This window comes from Mustelus asterias, chromosome 18, assembly GCF_964213995.1.
Source record: "Mustelus asterias chromosome 18, sMusAst1.hap1.1, whole genome shotgun sequence".
Lineage (NCBI taxonomy): Eukaryota > Metazoa > Chordata > Chondrichthyes > Carcharhiniformes > Triakidae > Mustelus > Mustelus asterias.
The window spans coordinates 5533334-5553052 of NC_135818.1; the positions used below are offsets into that span (position 1 = coordinate 5533334).

At 46.7% G+C, this 19719-nt stretch overlaps 1 protein-coding gene across 3 annotated transcripts in view; it reads left to right on the forward strand.

Moving 5' to 3' along the window:
- Positions 1-19719, forward strand: part of ryr3 (ryanodine receptor 3) — a 371169-nt gene that overhangs the window by 147028 nt on the left and 204422 nt on the right. For all 3 annotated transcript variants that reach the window (XM_078233298.1, XM_078233296.1, XM_078233297.1), the window contains 5 exons: positions 442-528; positions 2680-2906; positions 6079-6886; positions 11410-11610; positions 13415-13517. In XM_078233298.1, the coding sequence (XP_078089424.1) occupies positions 442-528; positions 2680-2906; positions 6079-6886; positions 11410-11610; positions 13415-13517 (1426 nt within the window). The remainder of the gene's footprint in view (positions 1-441; positions 529-2679; positions 2907-6078; positions 6887-11409; positions 11611-13414; positions 13518-19719) is intronic.

A 19719-nucleotide genomic window follows, 5' to 3' on the forward strand; every position in this document is an offset into this window, starting at 1 on the left:
ATCCACTTTAACGTTTTATATCCCTCGATTAGATCCCCCCTCATTCTTCTGAACTCCAGTGAGTATAAGCCCAAACTATCCAACCGTTCCTTGGACAACAACCCTTTCATCCTTGGAATCAGTTTGGTGAACCTCCTCTGAACTGCCTCCAATGCCACCACATCCTTCCTCAAATAAGGAGCCAAAACTGGACACAAAAGTCCAGGTGTGATCTCACCGATGCTTTACGCAATTGCAACAACTCTTTTGGAATCTCTCCTATTCAGAACAGAATGGTGACTATCAAGATCTTTCCACCTATTGCATCCTGCAACCTCGAGTCACCTAATGTTTTCAGACAAAACCTCACCTTGTTCCTCAAATAGATATGTATGTTTGACTCTGAGAGCCATTGAGGCTAATACAAAAAAAACTAATCTTTTATATGTGACCAATTTACAGATTGAACCCAGCACCAAGTTATTCCCAGCCGTCTTTATGCAGGCTACAAGTCCAAATATGATCCAGTTTGAACTTGGAAAATTAAAGGTATTTGTTTTCAAGTCTATCGCTTTTGTATATCAATAGACTGGGAGGTTCTGAGTGTTGGAATGCGGCAGGACAGGAAAATGTGAAAGAGGGACTGAGAAAGGGACTCCAACAATGCAGACTTTCACTCCAGCTCCACGAACAATGGAGTTGTAAGTGACAGAGACCAGTGTCACCTGACCAGTCAATGCAAAAGTAAAGAGATCAGATTGCTCCTGTCGCATTGCTGTGTCTAATGGACAGGGCGGTAAAGGATGAAGACAATCTGCCAGATGTATCAGCTGGCCCAAGATCTGCACTGCCATATATCTACAGTCCAAAGATGTGCAGTTTAGGTTGATTGGCCATGCTAAATTCTCCCTCAGTGTACCCAAACAGGCTCCGGACTGTGGCAACTAGGGGATTTTCACAGTAACTTCATTGCAGCGTGAAAGTAAGCCTACTTGTGACTAATAAATAATCTTTACTATATTCGTAAGTCCTGGAACACTTAACCAGCAGTGATTGAAGACATTATCCTTCAAAGGTTGTGGGGGCTGAGGGCCCACCTGCTGTGTGGACAACTGCAGTGAAACTCCCTCCTTGGGGGCAATAGCAGTGTAATAACATGTTGTCAGCAGATGTATGAAGCAAGTGGGTGGGTGGCAAAGTCACCACTTTTATCTCCTTCTTCCAGTAGGATGTCACGGTGACCGTGGTGTTGTTGTGTAATTTCAGTGTCTTGCTGGATGTCCCAAAGCAGGGAAGACTTTAATAGCCTCCACCTGGCCGCACATCCCTGTTGTACTTGTGGCAGGTCACCCTCTCCTCCTCCTCTGTGCACTGTGGTTTGTGTAGTAAGGCTTCTTACTCCAGCGAGCTGCCTACATTCTCCAATCATGCTTTCCAACGTTGAGAGTGGCACAGGGTGCTGTGCGCTGTGGGCAGCACGGTGGCACAGTGGTTAGCACTATTGCTTCACATTGCCAGGGACCCAGGTTCAATTCTGGCCTCGGGTCATTGTCTGTGTGGAGTCTGCACCTTCTCCCCGTGTCTACATGGGTTTTCTCTGGGGTGCTCCGGTTTCCTCCCACAGTCCAAACATGTGCGGGTTAGGTTGATTTGACCATGCTAAGTTGACCCTAGTGTCAGGGGTTTAGGAGGGTAAATATTTGGTGTTACGGTAATAGGGCCTGGGTGGGGTTGTGGTTGGTGCAGACTCAATGGGCTGAATGGCCTCCTTCTGCACTGTAGGGATTCTATATGCTGTTGTCTGTTTCTGGCCAAAACACAGCCAAAAATATCAGAGGAGGAAAGTATGTTAGAAAGCTGCTTCTATGAGCCACCCTCACACTGAGTTTGCAGGCAGGCTAGTTTATGGTATTCTCTGTTTTTCCAATTTCGTTCACAGAATGTGAGTGTCACTGGGCTAGGCCCAGTATTTATTGCCTATCCCTAATTGCCCTCGAGAAGGTGGTGGTGAGCTGCCTTCTTGAGCCGCTGCAGCCCACGTGCTGCAGGTACACCCACAGTGCTGTTAGGGAGGGAGTTCCAGGGTTTTGCCCCAGCCACAGTGAAGGAACTGCGATGTATGTCCGATCAGGATGGTGCGTGACTTGGAGGGGAACGTGTAGGTGGTAGAGTTCCCAGGCATCTGCTGCCCATGCCCTGGTGGAGGTCGTGAGTTTGGAAGGTGCTGTCGAAGGAACCTTGCTGAGTTGAAAAAGTGAAATTTTATCAGCGGTAATACACTATTGGTCAGATCATTAACATTCTCATTAAAAATAGAGTCTCATTACTGGTGCTAAATTGTTGCTAATGCTTAATGTTCTGTGTTGAGAAGCAGAATTATAACTTGATACGCTGTTGTTACATTCTGCATCACTGGAACGAAGCATCTGGAATATTACAGCCTTTACGCGAATGAGACTTTTGACCTGTTTAGCGCAGCTTTATTTTAGGATTATTAATACATTAAAATATGGAGAGAGTAAAATGGTAATCTTTTTTCAAATGTCAGTGTATCACATGGAAAAGTTCATAAAATAATGTTTCTGACCTCGGTGGTAAATAATATTCCAACTTTCTCTTATATTAGAAACAGCAACTTATGTTGATGAGTGGTTTGTTAGATGGTGATTGTATGTGTTAATGATTGGTTTCCTGGTACAGAATGCTATGCCTCTGTCTGCGGCTATCTTCAAGAGTGAAGAAAAGAATCCTGTTCCGCAGTGTCCTCCCCGGCTTGATGTGCAGATGATCATTCCAGTCCAGTGGAGTCGAATGCCCAATGAATTCCTCAAGGTCGAGACAGCACGGATCAGCGATCACCATGGCTGGGTGGTGCAGAGCCTCGAACCATTGCAGATGGTGGCCCTGCATATTCCCGAGGAGAATAGGTCAGTCTACCTCGAACTTCTGAAAACACCATCACTTACAGTGGCACAGTGGTTAGCACTGTTGCCTCACGGCGCCAGGGACCTGGGTTCAATTCCCGGCTTGGGTCACTGTCTGTGTGGAGTCTGCACGTTCTCCCCGTGTCTGCGTGGGTTTCCTCCGGGTGCTCCGGTTTCCTCCCACGGTACAAAGGATGTGCTGGTTAGGTGCATTGGCCATGCTAAATTCTCCCTCAATGTACCTGAGTGGTACCTGGTGGCACGGTGACGCAGTGGTTAGCACTGCTGCCTCACGACGCCAGGGACACCGGTTCAATTCCCGGCTTGGGTCACTGTCTGTGTGAAGTCTGCACGTTCTCCCCGTGTCTGCGTGGGTTTCCTCCAGGTGCTCCGGTTTCCTCCCACAGTCGAAAAGACATGCTGGTTAGCTGCATTGGCCGTGCTAAATTCTCCCTCAGTGTACCCAAACAGTGTGGCGACGAGAGGATTTTCACAGTAACTTCATTGCAGTGTTAATGTAAGCCTACTTCTGACACTAATAAATAACCTTTTTATACCCTCCCCGCCCATCCCGCACAGAGGTGCTATGTTGGACAAATGACGCTGAACCTTTGCCATCGTCATGGGCATCAATGACAAAGGCACATGAAATCCACCAGTTATTTAGTGTCGTTCCATACTGACCGAATCGTTAAAAGCCCATTTTGTTTAACAGATATAGCTGCGTCCAAACAAAAGTTGAAGTTGCAGCAAAGACAATGCGGGCAATGTGAAGAACAGAATGTGACCTGATCTCATATTAAACACAGCAGCTGAATGGAGCCTCCTAAAGTCTCCACTTCCCATTTGCCTCCTGTAGTTGTTCACAGTCTACAGTGTGAGCAGCTAATGGAGCTCTCAGCTTCACCGTCTGTTCACATCATCACCTATTGGAGAAAGTGGAGCAGTGAATCTCTGTTTGCTTGCGTGATTAATATGAAATCTGGCCAAAGTCTGCTGCGATGTTCATTCAGGTCGATTTTACTGACTCCTGAACATAACGGGCAAATCACACTCGCCTGCTGCATCCCAAATCTTTTCCCGTGCGGACCCCATGCTAAGGGCTGTAAATCACCGTGGCCCCCCAGAGTGAGAGAGGGGTGGGGGGCAGAGGTGGAGATGGGCCGTATTATGGACGTACTTATCAGGGTAAAGTGCCCACAAAGTAGGCTTCTTAACTTGAACGCTGGGGAACACTTTATTATAGGTGCGCACTGCCCTACATTCAGGACATAGACTGCTTCACCAGGGTCCACCCTGGAAGGAGCCAGCCCTGCCTGAGGGATCACTTGACCTGCACTCTTAAAGGGGTAGTATGCACCCCAGGCTCCCAACATAGATATATATCACAGGCAGGGAGGTTTATATAATATAACATATATAAAAACACACATAGTGCCCTGGGTATATAATGTGTGTGTGTATGTAGATATAAATATCGGGGGGATTCACCCACTAGCTCCAATCGCAAATCGCAATGGCCCAGAGAATCGGGATTTGGGCGGAAAAATCCATTTTGCACCAGGCGCCAAACCCTCCCAGGCCATAGCGGACAGGAACCGGCCGCGAATTCAAACACCACACATTTAAATACACATTGGGCGGCACAGTAGCACAGTGGTTAGCACTACTGCCTCACAGCACCAGGGACTCGGGTTCCATTCCCGGCTTGGGTCACTGTCTGTGCGCAGTTTGCACGTTCTTCCCGTGTCTGCATGGGGTTTCCTCCGGGTGCTCCGGTTTCCTCTCACAGTCCAAAGATGTGCACGTTAGGTGGATTGGCCATGCTAAATTGACCCTTAGTGTCAGGGGGCTTAGAAGGGGAAATTCGTAGGGTTACGTAGGCAAGCCCTGGGTGGAATTGTTGTCGGTGCAGACTCGATGGGCTGAATGGCCTCCTTCTGCACTGTAGGGATTGTATGATTCTAAATACAATTAGCGGGCTGGCAGCATGAGGCAAATAGCAGTTGCTATCACCCGCTGCGCCAGCGGGATCTCAGCGGGTAGCCTTTCGTACAGGCCCTCACGACTGACTGCACCTCACGCCCCTCGTTGAACCTGACCGCAGTGTCGACAGAGTCTAATCCTGATTGACAGCCTGTGGTTTCACCCCCTCATTGAAGTGGTTTGGAATAGGGAGGAGCCCACACTCCCCCTCCGCTATCAACGGAGTTAACTAAACCTCATCATTGCAGCTTCATCCATTTCTGTAATGTAGCATCGATCTTGATGATTTCTGTTCAGATGTTGTGATGTTTTATTTTTGCTATCTAGGAAAATAATGACTCAAACCCATGACAACCAACTGGGATAGTTGAATTTCATAGAAACATAGAAGATAGGAGCAGGAGGAAGCCATTTGGCCCTTCGAGCCTGCTCCGCCATTCATTACGATCATGGCTAATCATCCAACTCAATAACCTAATCCTCCTTTTTCCCCATAACCTTTGATCCCATTCGCCCCAAGTGCTACATCCAGCCGCCTCTTGAATGCATTCAATGTTTTGGCATCAATTACTTCCTGTGGTAATGAACTCCACAGGCTCACCACTCTCTGGGTGAAGAAATGTCTCCACATTCCATCCTAAATGGTCTACCCCGAATCCTCAGACTGTGATCCCTGGCTCTGGACTTACCCACCATTGGGAATATCCTCCCTGCATCTACCCTGTCTGGTCCTGTTTGAATTTTATAAGTCTCTATGAGATCCCCCCTTCATTTATCTGAACTCCAGCGAAAACAATCCTAACCTAGTCAATCTCTCCTCATACATCAGTCCCGCCACCCCCAGAATCAGCCTGGTAAACCTTCGCTGCACCCCCTCGAGAGCAAGAACATCCTTAGAAAAGGAGACCAAAACTGCACACCATATCCTAGGTGTGGCCTCACCAAGGCCCTGTATAATTGCAACACATCCCTGCTCCTGTACTCGAAACCTCTCCCAATGAAGGCCAACATGCCATTTGCCTTCTTTACCGCCTGCTGCACCTGCATGCTTACCTTCAGCGACTGGTCCACAAGGACACTGCTGCACACTCCCCCATTATTCATCTTATTCCTTTTGTTCACATGTTTTCAAAAATGTATTTTACTTTTTGGCTAGATGGTGACATTTTGTCTTCCTGGAACTTTTCAGGTGTATAGATATTCTGGAGCTGGCTGAAAATCAAGAGCTCATGAAGTTTCATTACCACACGCTCAAACTCTACTGTGCTCTCTGCGCTGTGGGGAATAATCGTGTTGCCCACGCACTGTGTAGCCACATCGATCAAGCTCAACTGCTGTATACAATCGAGGACAAATTCCTTCCAGGGCTTCTGCGTGGAGGATTCTACGACCTTCTCTTAAGCATTCACTTGGAATCAGCAAAAGAAGCCAGGTTAATAATGAACAATGAATTCATCATTCCGGTGACCGATGAGACCAGGAGTATCACGTTATTCCCGACTGAAGGTCGGACGCACGGCCTCCCCGGGGTCGGACTCAGCACCTGTTTGAGGCCTTGCTTGAACTTCTCGATGCCAAATTTTGTGAGCATCAGCGAGAACAAGCAGCAGTACAGCCCCAAGCTACCGTTCGACATCCTGAAAGTGAAAGCAATCGAGATGCTGACGGAATCGGTGACTGGAGGCGGGCCACACATCAGAGATCCTGTGGGGGGGAGCGTGGAGTTCCAGCTGGTCCCCATCCTCAAGCTGGTGAAAACCATGCTGATCACAGGCATGTTTGACGACAATGACGTCCAGAACATCCTGCTGCTGATTGACTCGGATCTGTTCGGCGAGCACCAAGACAAGGTGGCAGAGGAGGACAAAACCGAAAAGGAGATGGCCAGCAAGAACGAAGAGAAGGCCGTCGAGGCCGGCGAAGAACCAACTCAAGCAGCCCAGTCCCCTTTGAAAGGATTGCTGGAGAAGAGTTTACCAGAGCCTGTTAAACTCCAGGTACCAAACTCTGCACCGTGCCATTTCCTCCACCCTGTGGTAAATGTATGCAACTGCGCCTTTAATCTTGAGGACCCTCAGTCAAATTGATGGGAGGTCTTGAGAAACTGAGAGGGAGGCAATGATGTAGTGGTATTGTCACTGGACTAGTAATCCAGAGACCGAGGAGACCTGGGTCCAAATCCCACTTACTGTTCTTCTTACTGTCCAAATCTTACTGTTCAAATCTCCAGCATGGCAGATGTTGAAATTTGAATTCAGTAAAAAAAAATCTAGAATTAAAAGTCTAACAGTGACCATGAAATCAGCATCAATAGTCGTAAAAACCCATCTGGTTCACTGTAATAAGTCTTTGGAGGCAGAAATTCCTTCACCAAAATCCTTTTATTTACAATTCCAACAGCAGTGCACAGAGTGCCATCAGTCAGCAGTCTACCTTCGGGAGTGCCAGAGGAACTGACACTCCCAGTTAAATACAATGATGTGGCGTTGCCGGCGTTGGAGTGGGGTGGGCACAGTAAGTAGTCTCACAACACCAGGTTAAAGTCCAACAGGTTTATTTGGTAGCACAAGCTTTCGGAGCGCTGCCCCTTCATCAGGTGAGTCACTCACCTGATGAAGGAGCGACAAGGAATAGACTCCCTGATTGGCCCATCAATTGGATCCTTGATCAGGGAGTTCATATTCCAATACGCCAACCTCAGTGGCCTGATTGAAGCCATTACCTTCGCTAAGGTCCTCCAGGGAAAGAAATCTGCTGTCCTTACCTGGTCTGGCCAACATGTGACTCCAGAGCCACAGCAATGTGGTTGACTCTTAAATACCCTCCGAAATGGCCCAGCAAGCCACTCAGTTCAAGGGCAATTAGGGATGGGCAGTAAATGCGGACGTTGCCAGCGACACCCATGTCCCATGTATGAATAAAAATAAATAAAAGTAAGTTAATATTTGCTGCAAGGATCTTCCCTGAAAATTTAAGCAAGTTAAATAAAATGGCTGTTTAATGGATCAAAGTTCCCACAAACACTACCCACTAAAGTAAAGGTAATGTACAGTTATAGAATTCTACAGTGCAGAAGGAGGCCATTCGGCCCATCGTGTCTGCACCAACCACAATCCCATCCAGGCCTGATCCCCATAACCCTAAGCATTTACCCTTGCTAGTCCCCCTGACACTGAGGGGCAGTTTAGCACGGCCAATCCACCTAACACGCACATCTTTGGACTGTGGAAGGAAACCGGAGCACCCGGAGGAAACCCACGCAGACACCGGGGGGAATGCGTGAACTCCACACAGACAGTGACCCAAATTGGGAATCGAACCCAGATCCCTGGCGCTGTGAAGCAGCAGTGCTGACCACTGTGCTACCGTGCCACCCATGCTGCACAGCAGAATGCTACAGGCGGGCAACACCAGTGAGCAGTAGGCCAGCCAAAATTACGTATAAACAACAAGGGAAGAAAGCGACAGGATGCGGGGGAAGGAGGGTGTTGTGGGAGGAGTGGGGGGAGGCTATTCTATAGACCTCTAAATCATGGGGAAAAGAGGAGCAGTTAACAATTAGATTAATTGAACAGATTTGCACAAATTAAGAAATGAGGGGTTTTTAACACAATGGATTTTCCCCTAAGTACAGTATTGAATGCAGGATAAATGCAAAATACTGCGGATGCTGGAAAATCCCAGCAGGTCTGACAGCATCTGTGGAGAGACAACAGAGCCAATGTTTCATCTAGACTTGAAACGTTGGCTCTATTCTCTCCCCACAGATACTGTCAGACCTGCTGAGATTTTCCAGCATTTTCTGTTTCTGAATCAAATTTCATTGAACAAGAAGCGACAATTGACCAAGGTTGGACTAAAGATTGATTAAAGTAGAATTGAATTAAATTTATTTATTTGGGAACTGGTTACGGTGGCTGTGAATATAGTGCCGGATGCCCTCGCCTCCCCAGGGTGTCTTTCTCACAGCGGGAGGTGGCGCGCCATTGGCCAGTTTGGGACCTTGTGGTCCTGCTGCTATCGATGGGATTTCCCATTGGCTCCACCCCATGTTGCCGGGGGGGGCGGGGGGGGGGGGGGGTGCGTCGTCTGCAGGACCAGAAGATCCCACCATCGTGAACAGTCGGAAAGTTCAGGCCATAATCCATGAAGGCGGATTTGAGTAGAAATTAAATCATTTGAGGAAAGGACCGGCAGGAAAATGATGGGAGCAGGGGTGACAGGTGGAAAGACAAGAGCGGCTTCATCCTAGAAGTGGCAAAAAGAAAGGCTGGACACGCTGCAGGGGGGCAGAGTCCAGAAGGTGTGACGCAGAAGGCCAGGACCCCAGGGATGGGCTGTGCTTTGAAGGGAAATAAATGCTCAGTACAGCCAAAGGAAAGAGCAATGAGTACCAGGGTTAGTGGGGAAAGTATATCCGGAACAGCAAGGCATTGGACATGAGAGGGGTTGAGCTAAGGACTTGCCACAACTACGGCGAGGACCAGGAATGCTGAACAGCAGAATGCTACAGGCAACACCAGTGAGCAGGAGTCAAGCCAAAATTACCAATAAACAGCAAGGAAAGAAAGCTACAAGATGCAGGGGAAGGGGGAATGAGGGGAAGGAGGGTGTTGTGGGAGGGGGAGCTATTCTATAGGCCTCTAAATCGTGGCAGAAAGAGGAGCAAATCTTCAGGGAAAACACAATAACATGCAGGAATTATTGACTGGCAATACAGCAGGACTTTAATTACACAAATACCCCAGTTGAAATAAAGTTAAAGGGTAAGAATTTCTGAAATGTGTTCGGAAAATCTTCCTTGACCAATATGTTCTCAGTCCGTCTATAAAGGAAGCATTGCTGGGTCAGGTTCTGGGAAGTGAGGTAGGCTAAGTGTCCATGGAGGGGTGAACAGTTGGGTAAGAAGGATCATCACATCAGTAAGGTTTAGATTCCCGTTGAAAAGAAAGGCACGTCTCCAAGGTCTTGCACTTGATAGGCTAAACACAGAATGCCAAATTTTCAACAATCGCAACAATTTATCAGAGAAAGTCAACTCTGTTTGAGAAATGATGTTGGTGGTTAGCACTGGAAAGGTAGAAAATAGAAGACTGTGGAAGGCAGGTCATTGAGTGTCTTTAAGACAGAGATAGATAGGTTCTTGATTAATAGGGGATCAGGGATTACAGGGAAAAGGCAGGAGAATGGGGATGAGAAAAATATCAGCCATGATTGAATGGTGGAGCACAGTGGATGGGCCGAGTGGCTTAATTCTGCTCCTATGTCTTATGGTTTATGGTCTTATGAAAGGGCGCAGAGGAGATTTACCAGGATGTTGCCTGGGCTGGAGAGTTTGGATAGACTGGGGTTGTTTTCCTTGGAGCAGAGGAGACTGATGTGGGACATGATTGAGATGTATAAAATTATGAGGGGCACAGATTGAGTGGACAGGAAGAAACTTTTCCCCTTGGTGGAGGGGTCAATGACAAGGGGGCAGAGATTTAAGGTAAGGGGCAGGAGGGGATGTGAGGGAAAGAAATTTCACCCAGAGGGTGGTGGGAGTTTGGAACTCACTGCCTGAGGGGGTGGTGGAAGCAGAGACCCCTATAATATTTTTAAAAGTATTTAGATATGCACTTGCGATGCCGAGGCAGACAAGGCAATGGACCAAGTGCTGAAAAGTGGGATTAGAATAGTTGGGTGGTTTGTCTTTGGCACAGACTTGATGGGCTGAATGGCCTTTGTCTGTGCTGCAGACCTCTATGACTCAATTAATGAGCCACGTTGCGAGCGTGAGTGATTATCTTGAATTGCTTGAAGCACACTTAGGATTGTGCAGCCTGTGCTTTCCAATCACTGAACCGCATTTAACAATAGATGTTCTGTTTTGTGTGGGCTGGTTGAATACGCTCTATTCTCTGCCTATTACGAACAATTGAAGCAACATGTTGCTCCATTCAATCAGCCAATGTATAGCTATGTACCTGAGAAAAGGTCCCTGTGTATGAATATATTTATATATATAATATATTATATATGCATATTTATATCAGGGGAGATCTTATAGAAACGTATAAGATTATAAAGGGATTAGACAAGATAGAAGCAGGGAAGTTGTTCCCACTGGCGGGTGAAACTAGAACTAGGGGGCATAGCCTCAAAATAAAGGGGAGCAGATTTAGGACTGAGTTGAGGAGGAACTTCTTCACACAATGGGTTGTGAATCTGTGGAATTCCCTGCCCAGTGAAGCAGTTGAGGCTACCTCATTGAATGTTTTTAAGGCAAGGATAGATAAATTTTTGAACAGTAAAGGAGTTAAGGGTTATGGTGAATGGAGCTGAGTCCACAAAAAGATCAGCCATGATCTTATTGAATGGCGGAGCAGGCTCGAGGGGCCAGATGGCCTACTCCTGCTGTTAATTCTTACGTTCTTATATGTCTTTATGATGTATGTGTGTGAAATTGTAATTAAAATGTGTTTGTTGTTTAGAAACATAAGGTCTTTCGGAAAAGAAGGTGATTTGTTTTGTTTTTCAGATGTGTGAACTGCTGCACTACTTCTGTGACTGTGAGCTCCGTCATCGAGTTGAAGCCATTGTTTCTTTCGCAGACAAGTTTGTTGCAAAGCTGCAGAGGAACCAAAAGTTCCGATACGATGAACTGATGCTAGCCTTCAACATGTCAGCAGCCTTGACTGCCAAGAAGACCAAAGAGTTCCGCTCACCTCCTCAGGAACAGGTGACGTCAGTCCTTCCTGTAAACGGAGAGGCTGCATTTACCTTACGGCCTTCTCACCCCGGCATCCTTCACCCTGGCGGCGGTTCTCTGATGTAAATGAAGAGAGGGCTGTTGATTCCGAACAGTTCAAGACTAGCCTTCCTCAGCTAATAAGTTTAAAGTTTATTTATTGGTGTCAAAAGTAGGCTTCCATTAACGCTGCAATGAAGTTACTGTGAAAACCCCCACTCTGATGCCTGTTTGGGTACACTGAGGCAGAATTTAGCATGGTCAATGCATCTAACCAGCACATCTTTCGGGTTGTGGGTGGAAACTGGAGCACCCGGAGGAAACCCACGCAGACACGGGGAGAACGTGCAAACTCCACACAGACAAGTGACCCAAGCTGGGAATCAAACCCGGGTCCCTGTGGAGGTGCTGTGAGGTAGCAGTGCCAACCACTGTGCCACCCTGGTGATCAGGAAGTTCTGAATTGAATCTTTTTGAATGCAGACAGCACAATGCAGCAAGAGTGCGAACTCGTTTCGAGTGTGCATTGACACTAGAATGGCAGCTTAGCCATTCATCCCAGTAAAACCCTCATCCGCTGGAACCCTGCAAAGCCCTGAGTGTCAAATTCCATCCGGGGGCTGCCTCACACCGCTTGCACTATTCGCAACACAGAAGGTCCCCCTGGGCAGGCAGTGGCCATGGGCAAGTTGTTGTTACAACCTGAAAGGTTTGGTGCAAGCACATTCAAAGAGTAACTTTCCAAAGGAAATTGGCTAAAATATTGGGCAAGGCAGAAAGAACAGGGGAGATTATGAGCTGCTTTTTTAGCTGCAGTATTCACGTGGCTGGTCCCATTAAGTTTCTGGTCAATAGTCATTGAGTAGTTCCTTCAAGGAGCCAGTTGAGGTATGATGGATTGAATGGCCTCCTTCCATGCAATATTTTTCTGGGATTCTATTCTGGTTGGGCTCTGTTACGGGTCAGAATTATACAGACGACAGCTAACAGTTCGGGAAAGATAAAATAAATGTTTTTCACTTTCCTAAAGTCAATGTTCCCAAATGGCGGCATGGTGGCACAGTGGTTAGCACTGCTGCCTCACAGCACCAGGGACCCAGGTTTGATTCCTGGCTTGGGTCATTGTCAGTGCAGAGTCTGCAAGTTCTCCTCGTGTCTGCATGGGTTTCCTCCAGGTGCTCCGGTTTCCTCCCACAGTCCAAAGATGTGCAGGTTAGGTGGATTGTGATGCGCTATCAATAAGGCGAAAGACTACCGATATGCCAATATAAGTGTAGGCTTTTATTCACAACAGAATCAGGAGCAGATCCCAACAAATAGCCGACCTGGACTGAACAAGGGGGAGGAGACAGCCACCTTTATACTAGGTGCTGAGGGGAGGAACCAAACTGGAAGGGGATGTGTCCAGGTATGACAAACACACACAACGGTGGTCCATATAGGACAAAGGCACAACTGAGGTCCACCACAGATTGGCCATGCTAAATTGACCCTATTGTCCGGTGATTAGCAGGGTAAATATGTGGGGTTACGGTAATAGGGCCTGGGTGGGATTCTGGTCGGTGCAGACTCGATGATGTGCTGGTTAGGCGGATTGGCCATGATAAATTGTCCATTTGTGTCAGGGTGATTCGCAGGGTAAATATGTGGCGTTATGAGGATAGGGCCTGGATGGAATTGTGGTCAGTGCAGGCTCGATGGGCCAATGGCCTCCTTCCGCACTGTAGGGATTCTATGATTCTATGATTTATTTTCGTACTTCCATTTAATTTTGAACTGTAATATTTCCCTGCAGATTAATATGTTGCTGAACTTTAGGAATGATGATGATTCCACTTGCCCTGAAGACATGCGGGAAGAGCTGTGTGACTTCCATGATGACCTTCAAACACACTGCGGTGAGTAATAAAACACTGAGGAGCCAGGGTGTGCCAATCCAACTCCTCTCACTTGAGCCACGTAATGGTGGTTATTTATAGAGAGCGGATACTATTACCATGTCCCCTTGCCAAATTAATAAATCAATGAATTTGGACTGTGGGGGAAAAAAAAACAACTCATGAAAAATGAAGAAAATAACTACAAAAAGATTCAACGGAACGGTAAAATAGTTTATAAAAGATAGCGGTCTGTTCAGTCAAGAGTGCTACCCTTCAGAATTGACGTTGGTAACTCCTAATATAAGCTTTTCATCAAGTTAAAAATTACACATTGTGATTCATCTCCGTATGACGACACATTTAACTTGTCAGCTCAAAGCCATCTTGTTCCATTTGTTGACACTAAGAAAGGGTCAGTATGAATATAAAGGAGGTAACCCTGCCGACAGGAATAGCATGTTTGCTGCATTGCGGTACCCATGCACAATGTTGGATTGACAAGCCATATGAACACCATGTATAGTAGACTGAACTCCCGGGAAACTTGCCACGTGGAATAAAAACTCTGGGTCCTGTTCAGCTGATGCCTCCTTTTCTAGAGGGAAACATCTCCGGGATTCCTCTTGTTAGTGTGGCGACTGTCACTTACTTTTTACATCTGTGGCAAGTGGACTGGCCGAGGCAACAGATGTTACATCATGGGGAGGCGATGGGCCAGTGGCATTATCGCTAGGCTGTTGATCCTGAATGTTCTGGGGACCCGGGTACAAAATTAAGGGCCCCACGCACCCCGGGCATTCTCTCTTCCACCTTCTTCCGTCAGGAAAAAGATATAAAAGTCTGAGGTCACGTACCAACCGACTCAAGAACAGCTTCTTCCCTGCTGCTGCTGCCAGACTTTTGAATGGACTTATCTTGCATTAAGTTGATCTTTCTCTACACCCTAGCTATGACTGTAACACTACATTCTGCACTCTCTCATTTCCTTCTCAATGAACGGTATGCTTTGTCTGTATAGCGCGCAAGAAACAATACTTTTCACTGTATGCTAATACATGTGACAATAATAAATCAAATCAAAAACCTATCTGTTTCACTAATGTCCCTTTAGGGAAGGAAATCTGCCGTCCTTACCTGGTCTGGCCGACATGTGACTTCAGAGCCACAGCAATGTTGTAGACTCTCAACTGCCCTCCAAGGGCAACTAGGGATGGGCAATAAACGCTGGCCAGCCAGCGACACACATGTCCCACAAAATGAATTGTTTTAAAAAGTGCTCTGTTACATTGATTCGGTTGAATGGAAAATGGAATCTCCATGCAATAGCAACACAGTGAATGAAGAACAATCTCAGTTCTTTAATTTGTCTGGAGATCCCCAGAGCAGATGGCACTGAAGACATTTCTCATAATCCCTGAGTATGATTATCGGGGGAGGTCAGTCCACAATCAGCGGTGCTGATGAATCTTTGTATGTCTTCTGAGGTAGCATTGCACCTCCTTCGTCTCTGAAATCATTGTGTTGTTTGGTCTCCTTCAAAGCATATTCCGATCAACGTTGCATTTATATGCTTTTTGCCAGAGTCGCTTGTTCAAACATTCCCCTGGCCAGCCTCCCATCTTTCACACTCAACGCACCTGAGCTCATCAAAAACTCTGCTGCATGTATTCGAGTGATCTAGAATCCCTCCAGCGCAGTAGGAGGCCATTCGGCCCATCGGGCCTGCACCGACTCTCTGACAGAGGTTCCCACCCAGGGCCTATCCCCATAACCCCACATATATACCCCGCTAATCCCCCTATCCTATATAACTTTGGACACTAAGGGGCAATTTAGCATGGCCAATCCCCCTAACGTACACACCTTTGGAATCTAAGGGGCAATTTAGCATGGCCAATCCCCCTAACCTGCACATCTTTGGACACTAAGGGACAATTTAGCATGGCCAATCCACCAAACTTGCACACCTTTGAACTGTTTTAACTCACAGCGAGCACCATTCACCTATTAGCTTCATGTTCACTGAACAACATTGGCTCCTTATCCAGCGCCGTCTCAAATTTAAAGTTTTCATTTTGAAATCCTGCCATCCTCTCTGAAAGAGTTTTAACAACACCAGGTTAAAGTCCAACAGGTTTATTTGGTCGCAAACACCATTTGGAGCAGTGCTCCGAAAGCTAATGGTGTTTGCTACCAAATAAACCTGTTGGACTTTAACCTGGTGTTGTTAAAACGCTTACTGTGTTCACCCCAGTCCAACGCCGGCATCTCCACATCCTCCCTGAACACGGGAGTGTGAGTGCTTCACGTCCTGTGAACATGGGAGTGTGAGCCTCTTGTGTTCCCTGAACACGGGAGTGTGAGCACCTCATGTTCCCTGAACACGGGAGTGTGAGCCTCTTGTGTTCCCTGAACACGGGAGTGTGAGCGCCTCATGTTCCCTGAACACACGAGTGTGAGTGTCTCGTGTTCCCTGAACACGGGAGTGTGAGTGCATCATATATCCTGTGAACATGTGAGTGTGAGCACCCCTAGCCCAAGGGTGTACAGTCTGGCTGTTCCCTGAAGGCAGTAATGCCAACACTCTCAGTTTCAAAGTCTGTGTAACAATAACTGGATCAAATTATACAATACAAAGACCCTGACTTTCTCTACATCAGATTGCACGACCAAATTTCACATTCCAGACAAACTACAGGCTGTGTCCTGTCCTCCAGTGGGACCAGTCAGAAATCCCAATCCTACCCACTTGTGTTGCAAATAAACACTCCCTTAACTTCATCACAGTTTATGTTAACTCAATCATCCTAAACACAGGCTGCAGTGTAAAAAGTCACTGAATAGTTCAGTTGCTTCTCGGCCTTTTGGCTCAGATCGAGTATCAGATTGAACCCAGGATGGGGTGCAATGCTGGGCAGTACGGTGGGACAGTGGTTAGCACTGCTGCCTCACAGCACCAGGGTCCTGGGTTCGATTCCTGGCTTGGGTCACTGTCTCTGCGGAGTCTGCACATTCTCCCCGTGTCTGCGTGGGTTTCCTCCGGGTGCTCCAGTTTCTTCCCACAGTCCAAAAATGCGTGGGTTAGGTGGATTGGCCATGATAAATTGCCCCTTAGTGTCAGGGAGACTAGCCAGGGTAAATGCATGGGGATATAGGGATACAGACCCGATGGGCCGAATGATCTCCATTTGTCCTGTAGGATCCTATGATCCTGTCACCTTGGATCTTGTCCCTCTTGTGGGGGCCATGAATTGGATTTTGAATTTGGTTTTTGGAGCAAGCAAGGAGATGGATTTAGATTTGCCTGGTCCAATCTGAGCATTGGCTTTGTAACTTTAAGAAAAGCATTAAAAAATGTTATTAGTCCCTCAGTTCATCCAAAATTTTAGTATTGCTTCCTTCACAGGAGAGGTTCCTCACATTTATTAAACACCTGGAAAAGGAACAAGAAAGATATATTAATATCCTGAGTTGATTCCTCTCTTTCTCTCTCTCTTTCTCTGTTGCAACATTTCAGTTTAAATTTATTTATTAGTGTCATAAGTAGGCTTACATTAACACTGCAATGAAGTTACTGCGAAAATCCCCTAGTCGCCACACTCTGGCGCCTGTTCGGGTACACTGAGGGAGAATTTAGCATGGCCAATGCACCTAACCAGCACATCTTTCGGACTGTGGGAGGAAACTGGAGCACCCGGAGGAAACCCACGCAGACACGGGGAGAACGTGTAGACTCCACACAGACAGTGACCCAAGCCGGGAATCGAACCTGGGGCCCTGGCGCTGTGAGGCAGCAGTGCTAACCACCATGATTTCTTGTCTTTCTCCAATATCTCAGTCCATTTTCAAGATTTAGGTCGATTCTTGCAGTATTTCCCCAATAAGTTGGAGGTCGAGGTGGGGAAGGAGCGTGATCATACTCAAACCCAATTCGTATATGGCGTGCTAAACGTTAGCAGCCCATTAACAGGTTGTAGTGATTTTAATACAGGAACATTATAGGCTCATGAAACAGAACCGGCAAGTTATTTATACCCTTCCTGGGGATGTAATCAACCTTTATTCAACCAATCATTTTGAACGCAGTAGGACACTTATAGGTCACCACGGTGCAATCTCATCCAAGTATGCAGTGAGCTCATTTACTTACAGTTCAGCAAAGTGTCTTAACATTGTTTCTGTACGTGTGTTTGCAGCCTTGCGATCACACTGGAACATCACCAAAAGTGAGGTCTAACCTTGATGTAGAAACAGTAAATTCCTTATCATTGCTTATTGGTGAAGAACTGTCAGTTCAATTGTCAGGAGCTGCACAGTTCACCTATGCCTTACAGAATACTGGGAGGCCTGGACAGAGTGGACATGGGGAAGATCTTTCCTTTAGTAGGAGAGACTAGGGTCGGAGGGCACGGCCTCAGAGTAAAGGGACGACCCTTTAGAACCGAGATGAGGAGGAGTTTCTTCAGTCAGAGGGTGGTGAATCTGTGGAATTCATTGCCACAGAAGGCCGTGGAGGCCAGGTCATTGAGTGCATTTAAGGCAGAGATCGATAGGTCCTTGATTGGTAAGGGGATCAAAGGTTACGGGGAAAAGGTGGGACAATGGGGTCGAGAAACTTATCAGCCATGATTGAATGGCTAAGCAGACTTGATGGGCTGAATGGCCTCATTCTATCCCTATATCGTATGGTCTGATGCCCCTGTGCTAGTTGCCCTATGGTTTGGCTGTAATCAGAAGAGGTTGGAAGTCACAACAACAGAACAACCGGCATCTACAGGCTAGACTGAGTGTGTTGATCACAGAGCAGCTCATGGTCCATCTGCCCACTTTGACACAATGTCCAAAATAATTGTTATTTATCCAAATTTCTCTCATCATGCTGCCCTTTTGTCTTGATTAAAGTTGCTAATTTATTGATTGTTTGAGAAATGAAGCTTATGACAAAGCTTTCTGCCATATTTCCGTTTCAGCAGCGACACTTGGTGGGGTACAGTCTCCTGCATGTTTTGAAATATTTTGTTCTAATTCATTATAACATTGAGGTGATCCAAGGCTCATTTTGCAGGATTGGGCTGGGGTGAAATGTGGCAGAGAGGAAATGAGATACGCGACGAATATTTCAGTAAAGCAAGGTTAAATGTGGAAAACAGTCATGTATTCCTCAAACTAATTTGCCCCCTTTTTGGGGCAATTTGGACTGCTTTTACAGCAATGGAGATTTTCCGGGTTTTTTTGCATACACATGGTGATTATGGCCTGAACTGTAGTGTTCTCATAGCACATTCTCATAGAATCATAGAGTCATACAGCACAGAAAGAGGCCCTTCAGCCCATCGTGTCAATGCCATCCATCAAGCAACTATCTATTCCATCTTCAAGCACTTGGTCAGTAGCCTTGTATGTTATGGCATTTCAAGTGTTCATCTAAGTGTTTCTTAAATGTTGTGTGCATTCCTGCCTTTCCCTTTCAGGTAGTGAGTTCGAGATTCCCACCACCCTCTGGGTGAAATTCCCTCAAACTTTCCTGCCCTTTACCTTAAATCTATGCCTCCTGGTTATTAACCCCTCTATTAAGGGGAAACGTTTCTTGCTATTTACCCTGACTATGCCCCTCATGATTTTCCACAGTTAGATCACTCCCCCCCTCAGCCTACGGAAAACAACCCCAGCCTAACCAGCGTCCCTTCATAGCTGAAACGCTCCAGCCCAGGCAACACCCTCGTGAATCTCCTCTGGACCCTTTCGACTGTTCTGGGGACCCGGGTTCGAATCCCACCACGACAGATGGTGGAATTTGAATTCAATTTTTAAAAACTGGAATTAAGAATCTACTGATGACCATGAAACCCTTGTCAATTGTTGGAAAAACCATCGGGTTCATCAATGTCCTTTAGGGGAGGAGATCCTTACCTGGGCTGGCCGACATGTGACTCCAGAGCCACAGCAATGTGGTTGACTCTAAACGACTCTCTGAAATGGCCAAGCCACTCGCCATCACCTTCCCAAGGGCAATCAGGGATGGGCAATAAATGCTGGCCAGCCAGCGACACCCATGTCCCATGAATGAATTTTTAAAAATCACATTCTTCCTATAGTATGGTGACCAGAATTGCACACAATACTCTAGCTGTGGCTGAACAAGTGTTTTGTACAGTTCCATCATAACTTCCCTGCTCTTATATTCTATGCCTTGGCTAATAAAAGCGAGTATTCCTCCCCC